The following is a 19413-nucleotide window of genomic DNA, read 5'->3' as shown; positions in this document are numbered from 1 at the left end:
CAGGAGGCAGTGGTGATTAATGATGATGGAGAAGGAAAGGTGAGTGACCACTGGAGATCTATGATATTAGAGCAGAGATGAGGCATCAGGGATCAGGGCAATAGACAAAGATTTGACAGCAGTCAGAAGAGATCAGCGACATGGGGGAGGCCCAGATGTTTGGAATCAATGCGGCTGTGCAGAATATAGTTAAATATGATGTTTACTATACTTTTGCCAAGAAAGAAGATGCAAAGTAACCAATAGTAGAAGTAGTAGACAAGAACATTGAAGAAAATGCCAGCATAGCAGTAGAAATCATAAACATTCAGAAAAGCTTGGACGATGAGTACTGCACTTACATGTGGTTCATGGCAGTTCCATGTGACTTCATGTGTGTCAAACCTTTTTTTTTTATACAGGATGTGCAAATGAAAGATGTACAGGTAATATACTCTTTCCTACACCCTACATTTACTGAATAGCGGTGTCTCCCTAGCAAAACATATAGGGGGGAATTCAAAAAAGCTGCTGTGCCACTTTTCTGCCTTTAATCACTGTTGTAATCTCTGTTGTTTATCTATTGCGCCAATTCCTGAAGTATTTGTGAGCCTTTTGGTTCTGACTGTGACCCATGTACCAAATTCAGGTAGTTCTAAAATGAAAAACTTTTACATTGTGTCTCATTGAATGTGCCAAATGTAAAAGTGGAGCTAATTAAGACCAACTCTCTTTTGGTGTATAGCGAGTAAAACTGGTTCAGACAAAATTTGCGTAAGTGTCTCATGTGCATTCTCAAAGTGGCGCAGCATGAGCCAAATTCAAGTACAAGTTGTAGACAGGTACATGGATTTGGCACATTCTTCACCACTTTTAGAATGCATAGGAGAATTTCCAGTATACATCAGGACTATAGCATAAATTAATGTAGACATTTTGATGCACCTTTTTGGGAGGTTTGTGTTTTTGCAGACTGAACCCAATGCCTGTATGCAGTCCGAGAATCATAAAGTTGCCTTAAACTTGTGATAACATAGTTTTGTTCACCAAAAGGAACCTGAAAAAGAAATAAGGGGATAGTTGTATCAGTTTAGGTACGTCTTGGGTGTGTTGCTGAGTAATGCTGCATAAAGGTGCATATTTATTACCAGTGGTGATGAGTGCATGTGAAAGGATTCTGGAGCATCCAGGGAATATGGAGAGATGGATTCCAATGCTTGTTTCAGAGATGCAAGATTTATTTCAGTGTTAAAGAAAGCTGCTGGAATCTTGAACCTTACTGCAAAAACAAATACACATAAACAAATGTATGTAATATGTATTTGAACATTGTTCTTTACAGTATGTGCAACATAGACAACAGAAACTAATGATATAATAAGAACAGGACTAGAGGATAGACATTTTAAGAGTTTGGAAGGCTTCAAGCACACACAAAATTTACAAAATATATGGCTAAAATATGAAGGCAGACGTTGTTTCAAAAATGCTAACTTCTTTGCGGTCTAAAGGCCATATATAGGTTGTTTTTTTGGTCAGCCAATGAGCAGATGTGGATAGAGGAATCTCCCTTGCCAGAACAATTTATTTTGACAGCGAAAATGGATTGGTCGCAGCCGCTAATCGACAAAAGTTTTACAATATGTCCCTCAAGCAGAGATTGTCACACACTGATTGTAATTGGGTCAATCCCTGCTGAACTGGCTGAACCTCTAATCCTAACCTAATCTTAGCTCTAACCCCTTACCTTAACAAAAAAAATTATAAAAATAATAAACGAATAATAATAATAAAAAAAAAAAGTTTATAGAAAAGCTGAAAAACCTTGCAACAAATGATGCAACAGCAAGATAAGGGAGGGTGGGGAGAACGGGGCAGTGGCTGTAACTACACCCAAATTATCCCCACTCTAAGGAATTTCCTGGACTATGTCGGTACTAATAAAAATGCAATGTAATACATATGAAAACGATTTATTGAAGAAACCAATCTCTAAAACAAATATTTATTATATTTGTTTTAGAGATTGGTTCTCCTGAGGAAGTGGGCAACCACGAAACTAGTCGAGAATTCGACCAATCTAGCAACTGACAATTACAGATGTCCCTGGGGGGTTACCTGAGCATCTGCTTCTTGTTTGTTCAATTTTAATAGTGTCAAGTGTATATTTGATTTCTTCAATAAATCGTTTTCATATGTATTACATTGCATTTTTATTAGTACCGACATAGTCCAGGAAATCCCTTAGAGTGGGGATAATTTGGGTGTAGTTACAGCCACTGCCCCGTTCTCCCCACCCTCCCTTATCTTGCTGTAGTCATTTGGATGATGGTACGTTTTTATATACCTTTTTATGTTCCTTAAGTGAAGCCATACTCCACCTTTTTGCAAATGATGCAACAGATGATAGTTTTCTCTATTGGCTAATAAAAAAAACTGACAAAGCTCAAGAATGCTATATAAAAACACTGGAAAATGCTCAAAGATGCTACTCTCAGGTGTGAATGCATCCTAAAGGGAGCAGTTAGAGGGGGAGGGGAGTGCTAAAAACATGACTCAACCTTGCGTTTTTAAGATTCTCAATTGCAAGTCTAAATGAGCCCTTATTTTACTTTGTAAATTTACTAATGGCTTTTAAATCAAAATAAGAAACAAACAGCTACAAAACCAATACATTTCTAAAATATAAGGTTATCAAAGCAAAAACAGAACTATATTAACTTACATTTAGTGAGTTCATTGTCTCGCTTTGTAGCGTTAATGCTAATCCAGTAATCGATCATTGATGATAAAACTGTCATATCTAAATCATCTGAAACATTGCAGCCATAAATAATCTGATGAAAAAGAATACTTCACAATCTTAGTAAGGTGCAATTACTTTTTATTCATGGCAGAGTTATACATGGGATTCATTATTGGATAAATCATTATGCAGAAGCATGTGAAATAAATTGTAAAAGACTGCTTCTTTTCAGTAATCATGTAATTCAGATACATATGCTTGTCAATTACAGTTTCGGCCTGGTGTCAGTAATGGTAATACTGGTAAACAATATAATAATGAACATAATATAATGCCCATTATGCGCTACACACAGGAGGATGCTTTGATACCATACTATTATATATCTAATTATATATTATTATTATTTTATTATTATTATATATCTAATTTTATATATCGAATTTTTCATATTTTTTAAGCACTTTGCTTCAGATTAAAGGAAACCCTCTTTTCTGGGAAAAAGAGCGGTCTATAAATTACAGGCCATATATCTTGGATAGAAAAAGGTAATGATAGAAAGAATTCTGAACATCATCGGTAACTAGCATCTTTTCCCTTGTCTTGTTTAGCTACTGAAACTGAAATGCAGAGAAATAAGAACTGGTTGTAAAATCACTATGTAAAAAACTGCAATATAGAGGTTATTAACACATAGCTCCTGTTATGAAATCCCCTCTTCTCAAAGCACCAGAAAGATAATGGTAGGTACTTGGCTCTTCTATACCAATGGTGCCCCAAAATCTGGTGCAGCTACTGCACAGCAGGATTCACAAAATATGTCCGGTTTATAAATTACATTCACTTTTCCTTGAACAGGGAATTGGTAAAAGGGTCCACAACATCTCTTACACATTCACCTTGGAGAATAAGTTAAAAAACACATTCACCCCTGTTACTTTTCTATGCCATGAACTCAATAACCATACATTGGAAGAGTGCAACCCTCTCCTCTATTGTCTTTTGGAAGCATTTGGTAAATTCAAATCTTCCTTTATACTGGGATACCTATGAAAATAGGGGCAGAAAGAAAAAGTTTAATAATATATGAGCAGGATGGCTGGAGGAACAATCTACCGCTGTGAATTCGGCTCTTTGATGTTTCTGAGATTTACTATGCGGCTTGCTAAGGCTCCCTTATTTGTTCTCTACTCATTCAGGTGTCCCTGACATGATAAGATGCTCTGTCACATATATAATTGCATTGCGGACTGGCACATGAGCCATTACGTTAGATACTGTACACTTTTAGTTGTAATTGTGTATGTTTTTCTTACAAGTGACCTCCCCTGCCATAAAACCCATCAGTATTTTTTTTTTTATGTTTTGTCTGATTACCATTGCCAAGGCTACCCTTCTCTTCATGTTATGGAAGCACAACAGTAAATCTTTCCAAGGAAGCAAATCCTTTCTTAGACGGTTGTTATCCTAACAGGTTTCCTCAATTGTAAGATTTCTTTGTAAAATTTTACATTTAACATCATTTTCTGTCCCACTGACAATTGTCAACAAGAGTGGATGAAACTTCCCAACAAACACAGCTATAAATTATATTATTATAAACACATAGTGGTCTATGTATATAAAAGTTGTTGGACAAATCTCACAAGCATTCGCCTGAGACATAATTTTACTATTTTTTTCTTAATCCTGGAGCTGGGTTTTAAAGATATTTTTAAGTAAAACAGAACCTGTATTGTTTACATTTATGATTTTTCTGATAACTGTTTAAATATATATTACATACCTCTGAAAGCAGATATCTCATGGCAGTCCAGGATAAAGCATTTCCTCCACCTTCATTATCACTGTTTTTGAATTCATCTTTAAGCACTTTAATGCCCTCCTGATAAGGAAATTCACAAATATATTATAGTGATTTGTGTTCTGTGAATCAACCTCAATATCAGGTTTTAGTGTTTTGAGAATAAGGTAAAGAGCATTACATAGAAATATTAGGGTCAGTTGAATTGTTGCTCCTGGTCTTAGTAGAAGAGAGAAAGCAGACAGCAATGAGACAATTATAGTCCTGTGTAATGTGAACTCAACGGATCTGGGACCGGGCCTAGACAGATTTTCCCTCAGTGAAGTTATGGGAGCCAAGTCATAGAAATCTGTAATGGCCATTTTCTAAGCTAAAGGCTACCCATTGTCAAACAAATGGCATGGAAGGGCTGTGGACTGACCTAGGGAACATGTACCAAATCTAAGAAAAAACATTTTAAATTTCATTTCGAGGAGAGCAATTTGATAGTGCTTAAAATGAAATATTATATATAAGAATTCCTTTTAAAAAACTATATGGGGTGCCCTTAAACTGCATGTGAAGGTGGTGCATTTATGCAATGTTTACAACTTGCTACAGCAAGACTGACATTTACAAAATGAAAATATGCAGTTTAAATTTCTAATATATGACAGCTCCCAACTGCTTTATACTGTTTGTAAAAAAGAGTGAGATGAGGGTCTGGTATGGATGACAAGGGGGACACTCACAAAAAAAGTGGGGTTCCCCCAAACCTGTGTTCGAACTGAATCAGGAGCCCATCCCTAGCACTGTGTAGTAAGCTACAGGTACTGTCAAAAGGTCACTGACAGCCCAGGAACAACAAGTCTGAGTCACAGTAATATGGGACTGAGAAGTTGCTAGTCCTTAAACTTTCACTTTAAAAAGTCAGTGGATGTTTTTATTATAGAAATAATTTGAAGTATTTTGTTTGTTCAATACCCATTCTCTATAAGTCAGATAATGAATTTGGAGACAAACAAGTATATTATTGAACTATTATGTATGTTAAATTCAAGCTGGATAACTAAATTGGAAATATATATAAAAAATAAACAAGTATATTATTGCCTTACATCAATAAGTTATTGTTAGTTTTCAATTTACATTTTGGGCATTGTGCATACCATTAATTCTTTACAGTCAAAACGCATCGTGTCTGGACAATTCCAGCCTGCTGAAATTCCATACATTGATCTTAAGCGGCTAGCACAGTGGAAAAAACACAGGTTGTGCAGTAATGCTGGCCACTCAGGACGAGGAGCTTGACACCAAGGTTTCATTGCTGACAAACTGCCAGGGACTGAATGACACCTCTTCTAATGTTCTGTAAATAAATCCAGGGACAACTATCAATTGGGATTGCAATAAAGAAAATAATCAAAACATGGTGTTGTCTGTTGTTATGCATAAAACTTAAGTGTTTTTTTTAACCATTGGCATATCCACAATGGTTTTTACAGTGTAATGAAGCATTCTTGTTGGCAGCTCTTCACTGGCTTGAACAGATAGCCACAAGCGAAAGTTTTTGTCTGGGTTCTTCTTTGACCTTAGGATCTCCCCTAATGACATCATAACTTGGCAGAATTTTGGATGTTCTCTAAGAAGAGCCAACTACCCTATTAAATAATTACATCAGACATAATTAGATTATTACATTTGGAAGTCAAGTTGGATTCGTGTAGCTATACATAACATTCAGCATAAAAAAAAATTATGGATAAAAAAATATCCTAATGGTCTCATTTTAGCCTATACGGCATAACTTGTATGATTGTGACATATTATAGACTCTTAACTTTTATGATATTGTTCGAAGGATTCCTAAGGTTGTGATTAACCGTGCAATGGTTTTGCAATTTGGGGACTCTAAAAACAGCTTCTGCCATCTTCAGCATTCCTGGCATTGTGCATATAATTCTACCTTGGATGGAAAGAGGTACACAGGATAGCACTGCAATGCATTTCAGGCTGACATAAGACACAACCTTGTGCAGTGTTTATTTGAGTATGTTACAGTATTGACATGTGCTCTCTGTGTGTGTGTGTGTGTGTGTGTGTGAACAGTATGTGCATGACAGACTCATTCACCACAAGTAAATGGTGGCCAGTCTGCAGATAGTGGCAAATACTTCAGTATAATAATGTGCCCAGTGACCTCTAAATCAGGGTTGATGCCCCTATTGTCATTGAGATCTATCAAGGACAGCCAAAAAGCTGGTAAGGGGAAAGGTAAATGTAAGCCTCTGATACTTCTTTTGTTCATTCTACAATAATGTAACAAAAGTATACTTGGCATATAGCTTTATCATTGTATTTTATAAATCATCATTAGACAATCAAAAAAAGGTGTTTAGAAGCAGATTGTGTTCTACAGTCAGAAAATTTAACTCAGATATATTAAAATGTATTTTTTAACCTCTGACATGGCATTTATGAGCAATTCATCTATTTCTTCATCAGGCGTACTGAATGGGAATATAGTTATCTTCTGGCTCTTCCGCTCTGCAAATTCAAGGAGTAAGGTGCGAGGCAAATTACAGGTCACTGCTATATATAAGTAGCCCTGGCTGATAAGGTGACATCCATGGACAAAGAGGTCTGAAGATCAACAACTGCTTCTGATGTATACCTATAAATGTACATGATTAAATATATTTATTATTTTCTTTATATCTTTTTTTACTTCCATAGTTCTCCACTTTGCATTTCCTGCTTCCAGTTATAGCATTTTATAGCAGTTTATCTTTAAACTTGTGCATTTTTTTTAAGGCTAATACAAGGCATTTAATGTCACATTTAAGATGAGGCTAATCAGTAAGGAGAGTAGAATAACAGAAGTATCACCAGTACGCCAAAATAATGCAAAAAGCGGAGCATTTAATGGAAAAAATTTGTGATACATGGTTCGGGGTTCGGGGGGCCACAGAGGAACCCCTTTATTAGGCAGTGGCAGTATTACTACTGTGGCCCCAAAAAGCTACATACAACTGTGTGGCAATACATGTCCCTGTGATAATCTGGCAGTCAAAATCTCTCTCTACACTAACCTTGGACCTACCGCAAGATCAGGACGGTGTGGCAATATCTACAGCTAGGTGGGTTTCTTAGTTCACTCCTCCAGAAAAGTTCCCCTCATGATGACGTACCCTGTTTTAAAGCTCTGTGTCTCAAAAGGAAACATCTACGGACCTTATTTTCTTATATATCGTAAAATGCTCACTGATATGCTGCTTCAGCATACAAACCTAAGTATCCCCTATTTTAGTCTTTGCGTGGGAAAAGGACCTAGGCACTAATTTTTCAGCAAATAAAATACAGAAAGTGTTCCTATTGACACATAAGGCCTGTGTCTCAGCAGCAGCTAGGAAAAAAATATACGGATCCTTACAATGGTGGTATCGGTACCGTGTCTGATCTGAATTTGTGCCAGGATCTCTGACGTGTCTGGCAGTGGCTCCGCTTACTGAGCCACCTGAGATCCTAAACAGCTCCCAGCCTGATCCCTTGGAAAACCTTTCTATGTACCTTTCTGGTAATTCTGAACTCTTTGTTCCTCCTATGAGCTTCCTAATTAAGTCATGTCTCGGGATAACCTATTTGCAAGATTATTTTGCTCTATTCCAGCCAGCAATATCTCTGCTCCTGCTTTACTGCTGATTTCTGTATTTTCCCTACCACCAACCTTTGGCTTGTTCATCGACTACGCCTTTGCTTGAACCGAATCTGCAACCACTTGTTACCGACCTTTGGCTTGTTCATTTAACTAGGCCTCTGCTTGATCTCTACCAGGTACATCAGTTACCGGACCCCCTGCTTGCTCACCTCCTGGTGGGGTAAACCTAAGGACCTGCAACCTGATTCTTGCTAACTGCAAAACCCATCCCAACCACAGGGGCTCTGGTGAAGATTGGTTAGTGATTATTATTATTTAGGTACATTCACATTAGTCCCTACCCTCAAGGAGCTTAGACCTACTGGTGAATTTATCCTGCTGGTTATTGTGAGAATATTTCTACTGCTATAGCTACTGGTCTTCAAGCTTGACCCCTGATCGGGACATACCACCCAATGCAACATAAGATTCTTCCCTCCACCCCCCATAGCCATGCTGAAGATGTGGGAAGGCCATGTTAACTTTGCGATGCACTGGTGTTTAATGTGCACCAATTCATGTCGTTTGGCCCAAAATTGTTGTGGTCATAGATATACAGACAACACCTGCAGTCTCCTATTACTATATTCCCAATGTTTACCTTTTCTTACTTGCTGCCAAAAATGTGATCCTTAGACACTGGAAATCAACCTCCTCTTCCACAATTTATGAGTGGTACATTGAGCTAACCAGCCTTCAGGTCTAGAATAACTGGTAGCCCAACACCAATATAAATGCTATACTATATATTCAATTGGAATGTATGGTTTGTCTTTCCGTGTTCTTCACATTCAAAACCATTACAGTATTTCATAAACGCCTGATGCATACTTGCCAAGGGGTCTTACCTATCCCATTAGCCACCCAACACCCCCCCCCCCAACACCACCACATTTTTTGTCCTTTTTGTCTTTTTCCCTACACACTTTTGGCTTCACCCTACTATTCACTTTCATTCTCAACTGTTCACTGTTACTCCAATGTATCCTTTTTTCTTTTCCCATTTGGCATCATGAGCCCGAAAAGAGCAACTGAGCTAAAATCCTCTTGCAAAATTGGTAATCAGCTATATCTTTACAAAACTCCAATAACCATCCTAGGTCCACTGCTTGAAACCAATTGCTGCATTTGGCATATTATTTCCAAAAACTCACAGAAGAGGCACTGGGTACATTCCACTTGGTAGGATGTTTAATGCTTAATTTTCTTTTTTCATGTTTACTTTGCTTTAAGTTCTGAATTTCTATATGCTAATCTGCCTCCTTTCTCTGTATGTCTTTTAATAAATAAACCTTTATTATTAAAAAAATACCCTGCTTTTTGCATATTTTTTGGTCCACTAATGTTGTTTCTGCAATTTTTCCCTTGCTAATATTAGTTTGTCATTGCAGCACCCACACATGAAAAGGTGTTTATGGCGTTACGAGTCTGCTGGATCATATGAATTTACATACAATCAGTAAGGAGCTCTTTAAGGTCTCATGCATTGCAATACAACATTTAGATTTGACAGCTATATTTATGCAGAAAGAAATACAGTATATGAGGAAGACAGAATATGTAGTGCAAGTGTCTCTACCAGTAATTAAAAAATAGGTTAAACAGAATATTAATGTTTGCTATACTAATAGGTGCACATAATTTATCATGGAAAGTGTTCTACTGAATATTCTATTGCTTACTTACATCTTCCCCAGAATTGCACTGATATAGTTGGATGCTGCTGGCAGAATCCTATCCATCCTCACAGCTCGTAAGATCAGCAATCTATGAAAGGCATTTAGTGCATCCATTCCTTCAGGCCATTTAACCTTAAAAAGGAGGCATTAACATCAACATGTTAACTTTAATATGACAGTAGTAAATATCAAATCATTTTATACAGGAAAAGCATCTACACAGAAAATAGAAAGCAATATATTGACAGGAGATGTTCAGATAGCTTGGTAGTACAATTGGGGTATCTAAAGTATAGGTTTACTCAAACAAATTCCTTCACATATCCTTCTAAAATACAGCAAGGCATTTATCAAGCAAAATAGCCACACAATTGGTTGCAAATAAGGTTGTGCCTCCTTCAGCAAAATCCAAAATGTTTACAGACCTGTGTGTTCCTGGACAGCCAAGTGTGACAGTTTGCAATGTTCTGAGACATTTGTCCAGGTAAACATTAGATCCTTATTCAAACAGTGCCAACAGATAAAGGTAATAGACAGGTTCTCCTCACTTAACTGCCAGGTTCCATTCCAACGACCAGGTCGTTAAACAAGGATCCACAAATAATCAATATTTTAAGCATTGTTAACTACTGTACTGTACTGTATTGGTGAAAAAAAAGGTCTAAAACACAAAACTCCAGCTCAATAACGTTGTTTTAAATTTGCATGAATACAGAACACAAATGAAAATTATGTACTGTACAATAAAATGATGTACAGCGTATCGTTCGCGTGGGGAGAGCTGGTCGTAAGTCTGAGCGGTCGTTAAACGAGAAGTATCTGTACTTGAATAATAACACACGGAAAACGTGCCTTTCCAGTATGCTTTATGGTGGAAAAAGTAAACACACCCTTGGTCTCAGAAGCTCATATTACCCTTTTTAGCAGAAATGGCTTCTTGTGAGAATATTGCATAACTGCCAAACAGTTTCTGACATCAACTCACTATTTTTTTTAACAATTCTCCAAGCAAATTACCTTCAGTTGCAAGATCTTTGTTGGGTTCCTTGCACAAATTATGCTTTTCAATTCCCAATACAACATTTCAATATGATTTAACTAAAACCTTAAATTTCTTCTTTCTGAGACATTCCTTGGTGAATTTGTTAGTGTTCTTTAGCCATTATCATGTTGGAACATCCATTTTGGATTCAATTTAACTTTCAGACAGATGGCCTCACATTATCCTCAAGCACACTTTGATATAATGTAGAATTAATAGCTGACTTGATGACTGCAAGCTGCCAAGGCCCTGAAGGAGCAAAGCAACACAGTTGGTTCTTCTACTGAAACGCTGTCTTTGGATTGTGACTCACATGTTTTCTGCTACTGTGGCCAAACAACTATCTTTGCTTTGTCAGTCCAAAGTGCATTGTTCCAGAAGACCTGACCTTTGCCTATATGTTTAGTGGAAAACTTTAGTCTTGTTCTAATGTTTTTTTCTGACAGCAACGACTTTTCCTAGCACATCTCCTATGCAGGTTAAGTTGGTGCAATATATTTATGATTGTAGATGCATGTGCTTTGACACATACTGTTGCAAGAAAGACCTGCAGATCCACTGATTCAATTTTATGGTTGTTGTAAATTACTTTGAGCATTAAAAAATTACCTCTTAAGATAAATCTGCTGAGCTGGCCAGTTCTGAAGAAATTAGGAATTTGTTTAAACTTGACACCACTTTCAGGTTTTATTCTTACAGTGGAGTTATTAATTTTGCACAAATTGACAATCTTTTTAAATCTCTTGCACACTCCTAGGCATTCACATTACTGTTTCTGAGGGTCTTAAGGATTCTTTTTTTTTTGACACAATGATAAACACATGAATAGCAAATAGAACACCAGACTCTAGACATCTGAGGTGGTTATAAGGCAAGTTCCACTTGCATACTCCCTACAAAGGTTCTAATTATTGGCACATAATCTGGAAAACCTAAAAATAATTGTGATATAGTATATCACAATTATCTGTAGACACTGGTTGAATAAAGATTGAATGTTTTGCCAGTTTAAAAATCACCCCTGTTCATAGGGTGGGTATACCTACAACATAACTGTAAATCGCTGAGTACTTTTTCTTGTCTATTTATTTAAAAAAATATTTGGCAACCCCCAACAAAGAAATTGAGTATCCAAAATGTAGATACACAATAACACTGGAATCTTTGCCAATCATTGTGTGCATGATAACAAATTAAATATGTGAAAAAGTATCAAGTCAATGGTTTCCATTAAAAAATGTAATATATTTAAACTATAAATCTAATACTGCATGGGTGTAGACAATAATGTAATTATAATTTACCTTGGAAGGGTTTTCCAGGCTGTTCACTCTCACAAAATGTTTTCCAAGTCAGATCTTTGCCATCCTTGTACATACGATCAAAAAGGTCTCCAAACCAGTCAAAGTATGTGGCAAGAATCTTTACCAAATAAAATGAATGACACATCAGCATAGCTTAATATTATTTTAAAATTTGTGATAAAGAAATAAGCTGGTCTGGCCAAGGAAAGACAATAGTAAATTACCTGAATTTATGCTCTCTTCAAAAGAGGTAAAAAAAAGGGGAATTATGCAGACTTATTATACATATATAGATAGCCCATATAGTTCATTCAGTGGATGCTGTTTAATTTAAAGCGGAGGTTCACCCAAAAAAAACACTTTGGACCATCCAAACTAGCATCAGCTAAAGTATTTTTTTTTTTATGCGCTGTACTTACGGTTTAATCCGTAAGTTTTGTTTCAGACACCCGCGGGGAATAGGCGTTCCTATGAATAGTGGAACATGATTGACGGCCGGCTATGGCGCGTCCCACGTTCCGAAAATAGCCGGAGTAGGACTCAGCTCTTCACGGCGCCTGCACATCAGACTAGAAGCTGACTGCGCCAGCCTCGTATATGTCGGCGTCCTATTTCGGCTTTTTTCGGAAGGCATGACGCGCCATAGCTGGACGTCAATCAAGTACCCCTCCTTATAGGAACGCCCATTTCCCGGCCGGAGTCTGAAATGAAAGTTACTAGTTAAACCGGATTAAGTACAGCTCAAAAAATAAAATAAAAAGGCATACTGTAGCTGACGCTAGTATTCTCGTTTATATGGTAGATCAAGAATTTTTTTTTTCAGGGTGAACCCCCGCTTTAAAGACATTACCAAAAGAGGTTTAACTTTTACAGACAAAAAAGTGTTCTTTGCTGTAAAACCCGGGAACTGGTTCTAGCAGACTCAAAATATTTCCTACAAGAGGACTGCATTTCTAAAAGCACAAATTATACTGTACATGAAAACTAATGTTTATAGGAAAAAAAAACTGTGCAATTTTGATCCCAAGAGTTATCCTTTAGCCTTTGAGGAGCAGAAAAACTGTATATAGTTCCCTGTTATGGATTTTCTTTTACCTTCCTCTAGATCATCTCCAGGTTTATGGTTTTGAAAAAGCCATGTTTTACTGTAGGTAGCATTTATTTATTTATTTTTAATTGAAAAGTCTGTAGGTAGCATTTTAGATTCAGTGTAAAGGGTGTAAGGTTTTAACTGATAGAAGCATTGCCCAAATTTCTATTAAACATTTCACTAAAAGTTTAAGTAATTGCTACTCAAGACCAATTTATATATACTTCAAAGGTCCCATACACAAATGTATTTTTTTTTTTTGCATTTTGAATCAATGTACACTTCACGGCAATGACTATATGATTTGTATCAAACATATTAAAACATATACTTAAAAAAGCTTACCTGTACATTTTTAAAATGCTCTTCACTTAGCCAGTCAAATGGGTTCTTTGCTTGCTGCCGGTATTCAGAAACTTTGCTACCCTGGAGCACTGCGCTACATAGGTCGGACGAAATGAAAAACTCTCTCTCCCCTGGCCGGATTTTGCCAAGTGACTGTTCCACCTAGGACCAAGCAAGTCATCTAGTAACCTGTTGCTCTACAGACAAGTATAATACAAAACTAGGTGAAAGGAAGAGTAATTGTGCTCAAAGCAGCCAAACAGATCTTGGTTTTTGGTAGCCTACACTACACATCTAGGATTCTCTTTCTATGGGTCAGCTGCATTTTATACACTTTTGCTCAACACTTTATACATCAACTTCAAAAACAGCAACTCCCTCCAACAAGAATTGTTCAATTTAAAGCCCAACATAAGGGCTGCAGGTCTCAATGACACCAGCACTGGTATCATGTCTCCACACCCCTGCCAATTGCAAAACAAAGCCTAGGGCCATGTGTTTTGTGAATGGCCAGGAGGAAAATGGGTAGGGGGTGTCAAGACACAACACTAGCATGAGGGTCTATGGAACCTGCAGTGCTTACATCTGTCTTGGGCTAGAAGTACAGAGGGAGCTGTATTACAGATATCCTAGCATGGTAAACTACTTATTACACAGTAAACACTACATAGTGGGGGTTTGCAGCCTGGTATGGGTCTTGTGCTCAGAGCTCGACTTTAAGATGGCAGCATTTAGTTGAAATACCAACTCCTACTGGTTTCTTATCTCTCCTTTAGTGGTAAGATCTTCTGGATCCACAGGTGATACTCACTCATAGTTGGTCTCTCCAATTCTGATGGGGATATTCTCAGTAGAATCCATGAGAGATATGATGTTGTATAAGCCATGGGCTTGACTTGCTGGCAACCAAAAAATGTAAATGTACAGCAATTCACCATACCAATGGTAGTTATTTCCAATACCATTCAGTTTAATTGGCACCCCAAAGCATCAAGAGAGCTTACTTAAATGGCAGAACACCGCAACTCACGGTATTGCATTATCGTGTGTAAATTTAATTATGTAAATTAATGCAATGCAAGTTAATTCTTGTGGGTTTAAACGCTAAATGCATAGAGCTATGAATGGGGTCCTGAAAATTTTACTTTTTTTTTTTTATTACCTCAAATGCTGTGAGCAATGCATACACCATTCTGTCCCTTTCCAGCAGGGATTTGGAAATGTATGAGAAGATGTTACTCGTTAGATAGGCAACTACACCTTTGAGTGAATACCTTGAAAAAAAGCAGCAAAAAGAAGTGTATCAATTAACTGGTTTGCTAAATGTGCTAAAACTACTATACTGATTTTACTTAAATGTTCATAGTCTGCTAACACTATGAAAACAACACGCAGAGAGCTGCATCTAGTTGGTTTACAAATTACATTAAGAAAAAAAAAGAAATGTACAAAGGTACATTTTAGATTAAACCCTAAAAACAATAATTGAAAATGTGTGCTCACTACAAATCCACTATACTGTCAACCGAAGCTGAGTGATAGTTTACAAAACAATTTTTTCAGCAGTAGAACATTTGTGATTTCCATGTTATTTACATTTTGGAGTCCTAGAGACAACCATTCAACTATTAATAACAAATAACTACCCTGTGAGCTGACAGACTTGATAATACCATGCTGCAGTTTGACAGACTCCAGTGCTGGTGTTGTGTCTCCACCCTGTCTTTGCGTGGCCATTTTCAAAACACAGCTTATAATGAAACCATGGCCATGGATTTTGTGAATGACAAAACATAGGTGGGAGTAGAGACACTGATGTCAGTGTGGATCTGGATGTATATCAGGAATTGTATTTAAATTTTTTTAACTTTATAATCTTTCTTGAATTTTTTTTACCATTAAACATCTTAACATACAAAACCTCACTTATCCCCTCCCCCTGCCCTCCCTATTTAATATACAAGAATACAAAGAGATGAAAGAAAAAACATAAAAAATATATTCGCAATACATTTTTCAGTTATTTGTTCTATACCAAGACCGTCTTCCTCCCATAAACCTCCCCTATGAAACCTCCTCCTCTATCCTCACAACACCCTCTATCACACCATTCAATTCCTCTCTTCCTTGCTATCACAATACCCACTCTCATCCTCCTTCCCCTCCATATTTCACACCTTTCACCTTCATTCACACTACTCTTCCATAACTATATGTCAACACTTATATTTTTTTAACTGTATAAAGAAATCTGATATTACACTACTAAGGAGCAGGGGTTAACAAATACTAAGTTCTCTTAAGCTATGAAAATGAGTGTGCCCAGAGTGGGGCTTTAAAGAGCGGTTTCTGTCTTTCGTCTTTTGTTCCTAATGTAAGGATCCTCCTTGTCCAAACCTTGTAAAACACACTGGCACCCTTTATGTACTTATATATTAAGTGAATAAACAAGATGTATCAACTTGCATATTATCCTTTGTCAAATCCTCCTTTCCCACACCTATCATCACCACTTAGTTCTATGCAGGGGACATTTAATACAGATGAAAAACTAGACAGCAAAAAACACTTAGGAAGCACTAGGCTCCAGAAAGCCTTCAATAGTTTCAAGCCATAGTGGTAATCATTTCTGAAATATTGGGAAGCCCTTATCAGCTAACGTCAGTTTTTCAAGTGAGAGTACACAGAGAATTCTCTAAAAACCAGTCCTCAGGAATGGAAGGGACCAGAGAATCAGTTTCTGTGTGGTAAAGAGAGCTCTGTAAACAGCATTCTCTGTATTGTATTGAGCTAGGGTGGCACCACTAAATAAGTTAAGTATATATGTAAGAGGGTTACGAAAATACAAGATACAAAATACAGTGTTTAATGCGGAGACCACATCAACAAATAGCTGTACTTTGGGCATCTCCATAGAAGATTAATTAGATCTGCTCAGCCTCTCACACACTTGGTACAGTCAGAGTCATTATATAACCTGCTCCTAAAGAGAAACTGGAATGCAATATCTTCTATATTAAATAAAGATTTGAGTAAGTCTTCCTCTTACTGATCTTCCTATGTCCCAGGTCCTTGTTCTATCTGAGTTTGCTCGTAAAGGAGTTTACCTAGATATTTGATGAGAAGATGTGTATATAGATGGGAAACAAAGAAAAAATCCCCAACACCTAAAAGTAGTTCCATACTCTCAAAAGATATACTGCAGCTGGCATACACTTTATGAGAACTATTGGTTTCCATGTGAATAGGGGATACCAGCCTTGCACATAATAGAAGACTGTTGTGGAAATTTTATTATATGGACTCATGTGGAAATTTTATTCTAGGATGTGTGTTTTATAGATTGTCATCTTTCTCCCTGTGTCTGATTTAATCGAAGAGCGCTCTAGCAGAGCGCACTTGGGTTGAATTGGGACCAGCGGTAAAAACCATCAATATGAAAACCTTCTCATGGGCTTGGAGACGTGTTCCGCGTGTGTGTGCACATTTGCCGGTTTGTAAGTATCAAGCGCAATGCGCTGGGCTTCTTGCCTTCAAATATCTATGCACATTAGAGAAGCAAAGTCCGCATAACGAGAGAAACCTATTATATCTCTGTTGTGGCTACGCTATCCCCTTTGGATACATATCTGCTTTTATGAAAGGACATTGTATATTGACAACAGCAGTAGCAATGTTCCTGCAGATCTTCTCAAGCTTGTAAGAACAAATAGAGTGATCCTCACTAGATGCTGGTTCTGAGCAGTAACGAATGGGCTCCATGCTGACTGTCATATCCTGTGATGCCATTTCCTGTGACTGTCATTTCCTGTGTTGTTGTTGTTGCCATTTCCTGTGATGTCATTTTGCATGGAGGAAGTGATTGGCTGTTGTGGCCATGACTTCCTGTTTGTCATTCCTTTTGTTGTCCATAAATAAAAACCAAGTGCTGTGTTCAGGAGAGGGAGTCGAGCGAAGGATGTAAGCACGTAAGCATGGTGGTCATGTCTGTTTACTTGGGGATATGCGGGAAAGAGTGATAATAAGATGCATTATACCATTAGGCTGAAAGAGCACTTAAAGAGCAGGAGATATGGATTACGCGTAACATATAGAAAAATCTAAAAGCTGCAACTACAGAGCAAGGAAATTGATCTATGTCTGGACCTTTATATTTATTAAAAAAAAACTTTTAAAAATGTTTGTAATGTTATTTTTGTGTTTTCACCAACACAGAATAATGAGTATAAAAAATAAATACGAAAAAATATCAAATAAAGACACTATAAAAAGAATAAGCATCTTGCAGAGTATATAAACATGGTACTGGCTTCCTACAGAAAGTTGGATGATCGGATACTCACCTCTCTGAATGTGCCACCGATAAATCAAACAGTTCCAGTAGCTGTTTGTAGCTGGTGTCATACATCTTGTTAAGTTGCTGAAGCATTCTTGCACTGTCAAACATCACAGCACCACGCACAGCTATCTCGCGGAAACCTTCCCTGGCGTGTAATAAGATGTCTTCTGCCGCATCATTCTTCATAAGCCTTTGAAAGCAACCCATAACATTTTAGATGTGCATTAAATAAATGAATTTCTTCATGTCATAGAGTCAAATAGTCTGGATAACCATTTTATGTGATGATAGACAACACTTAGTTGTAAGTTGTTATTTTAAAGAAAGTCAAAACATAGTACCAGGGGAGAACTGAACTGGGGCACTATTGGCCTTGAAAGAAGATAGCTGGGCTCTGAGGAAGAGGCCCCTGACGCCTCGAAATGCGTAAGCCAGCAGTGACGCACCTCAAAACCCCCCTACATTCCGGAGTGTGGTTCGAGGGGTATCTATTTTATCGTTTTGACAAGCCTTTTATCATCCTTTGTTTGTGAGTAGTTTTTAATACTATTTTTATTCAATACATTTTCAATTGGTAGTACACGAGGCTGGTGCGCCTTTCTTTCTCCCTTCTTGAAAGAAGACACTTCACAAGTCACACACGGATAAGACTGGGACTTGCATTCAGCAACACATGCTGTCATTATACAGCTACCTGCTCAGACTTGTAATTAAGTCAAAGGCATCAATTTCCAACATCAACTTATTTTTTGGCTCTGAAATGCCATATGACTTAATGCCTGGTGCCCCAAAGGAAGCTGATGCTGGAATATTTGAAGTTATGTCACAATAACCAATGTCATTTAGGAACACCCAATTTTCACCATACCAACTTATTATTGCAGCACTGTGGCACACTTTTTTTTTATCCACAGAAATCTGTCCCTAGCAAGAGCCCACGGTTTGAGTCAAATGTAATTTCGACTCAAACATAGGTAGCGTTCATGGCAAATTTGAGTTCCACGGAACGCCCCATAATGCACTACGAGATTGCAGTGCATTGACGTCTGATGATTGGCCAAAGCATGCATCTGACCTGCATGCCTTGGCCAATCACAGCACACTCTGCAGGGTGCCTTTGGCCAATCATGGCTCAGGGGGACTAAGTCCACACCCCACACTATATAAGGCAGCTTACATAGCGGTCGTCTGAATGGAGATAGATTGAGCTAGATAGGTGACAGTGACATAACCGAGTGGCCCCCCTTCTGATGTCATGTGATGTCACATGATGTCAGAGGGGGTGGGGGTCACCTGTTTACGTCTTCGGGTGGCCCTGCCCTTGCCTTTATAACAAATGTCATAGCCAAGAGACAGCAGGCCCCCGGGAAGCCTCCCATGGAGGCAGAGCTTTTTTTTCTTTTCTATTT

General features: G+C 37.7%; 2 protein-coding genes across 2 annotated transcripts in view; both read right to left on the bottom strand.

Moving 5' to 3' along the window:
• The window catches only part of LOC120937061 (dynein heavy chain 5, axonemal-like), a 342938-nt gene that overhangs the window by 44346 nt on the left and 279179 nt on the right, over window positions 1-19413 (bottom strand). The window contains exons 90-92 of the mRNA XM_040350003.1: window positions 18009-18194; window positions 14828-14939; window positions 13666-13827 (exon numbers count right to left, since the gene is read on the bottom strand). Of these exons, the coding sequence (XP_040205937.1) occupies window positions 13666-13827; window positions 14828-14939; window positions 18009-18194 (460 nt within the window). The remainder of the gene's footprint in view (window positions 1-13665; window positions 13828-14827; window positions 14940-18008; window positions 18195-19413) is intronic.
• LOC120937060 (dynein heavy chain 5, axonemal-like) lies at window positions 887-5806 on the bottom strand. The gene is made up of 5 exons (XM_040350002.1): window positions 5678-5806; window positions 4512-4610; window positions 2705-2816; window positions 1128-1258; window positions 887-1036 (listed from the first exon to the last, which is right to left on the bottom strand). Exons 1-5 carry the CDS (start codon window positions 5741-5743, stop codon window positions 902-904), a joined length of 543 nt encoding a protein of 180 aa, XP_040205936.1. The 5' UTR covers window positions 5744-5806; the 3' UTR covers window positions 887-901.

The sequence above is a fragment of the Rana temporaria genome, chromosome 4 (assembly GCF_905171775.1).
Source record: "Rana temporaria chromosome 4, aRanTem1.1, whole genome shotgun sequence".
Taxonomy (NCBI): Eukaryota; Metazoa; Chordata; class Amphibia; order Anura; family Ranidae; genus Rana; species Rana temporaria.
Note: the sequence above shows the minus strand (reverse complement) of the source record. Positions and strands in the feature narration are given on the sequence as shown.

What these genes read in the sequence shown, in the direction of transcription:
- LOC120937060 (XM_040350002.1), bottom strand. Translation starts at nt 5,743, where the DNA reads ATGTATGGAATTTCAGCAGGCTGGAATTGTCCAGACACGATGCGTTTT. An exon ending in TGAGATATCTGCTTTCAGAG is followed by an intron (nt 2,817 to 4,511) that starts GTATGTAATATA and finishes CTTTTTCATCAG; the next exon opens with ATTATTTATGGCTGCAATGT. An exon ending in AGACAATGAACTCACTAAAT is followed by an intron (nt 1,259 to 2,704) that starts GTAAGTTAATAT and finishes TTGTTTTTGCAG; the next exon opens with TAAGGTTCAAGATTCCAGCA.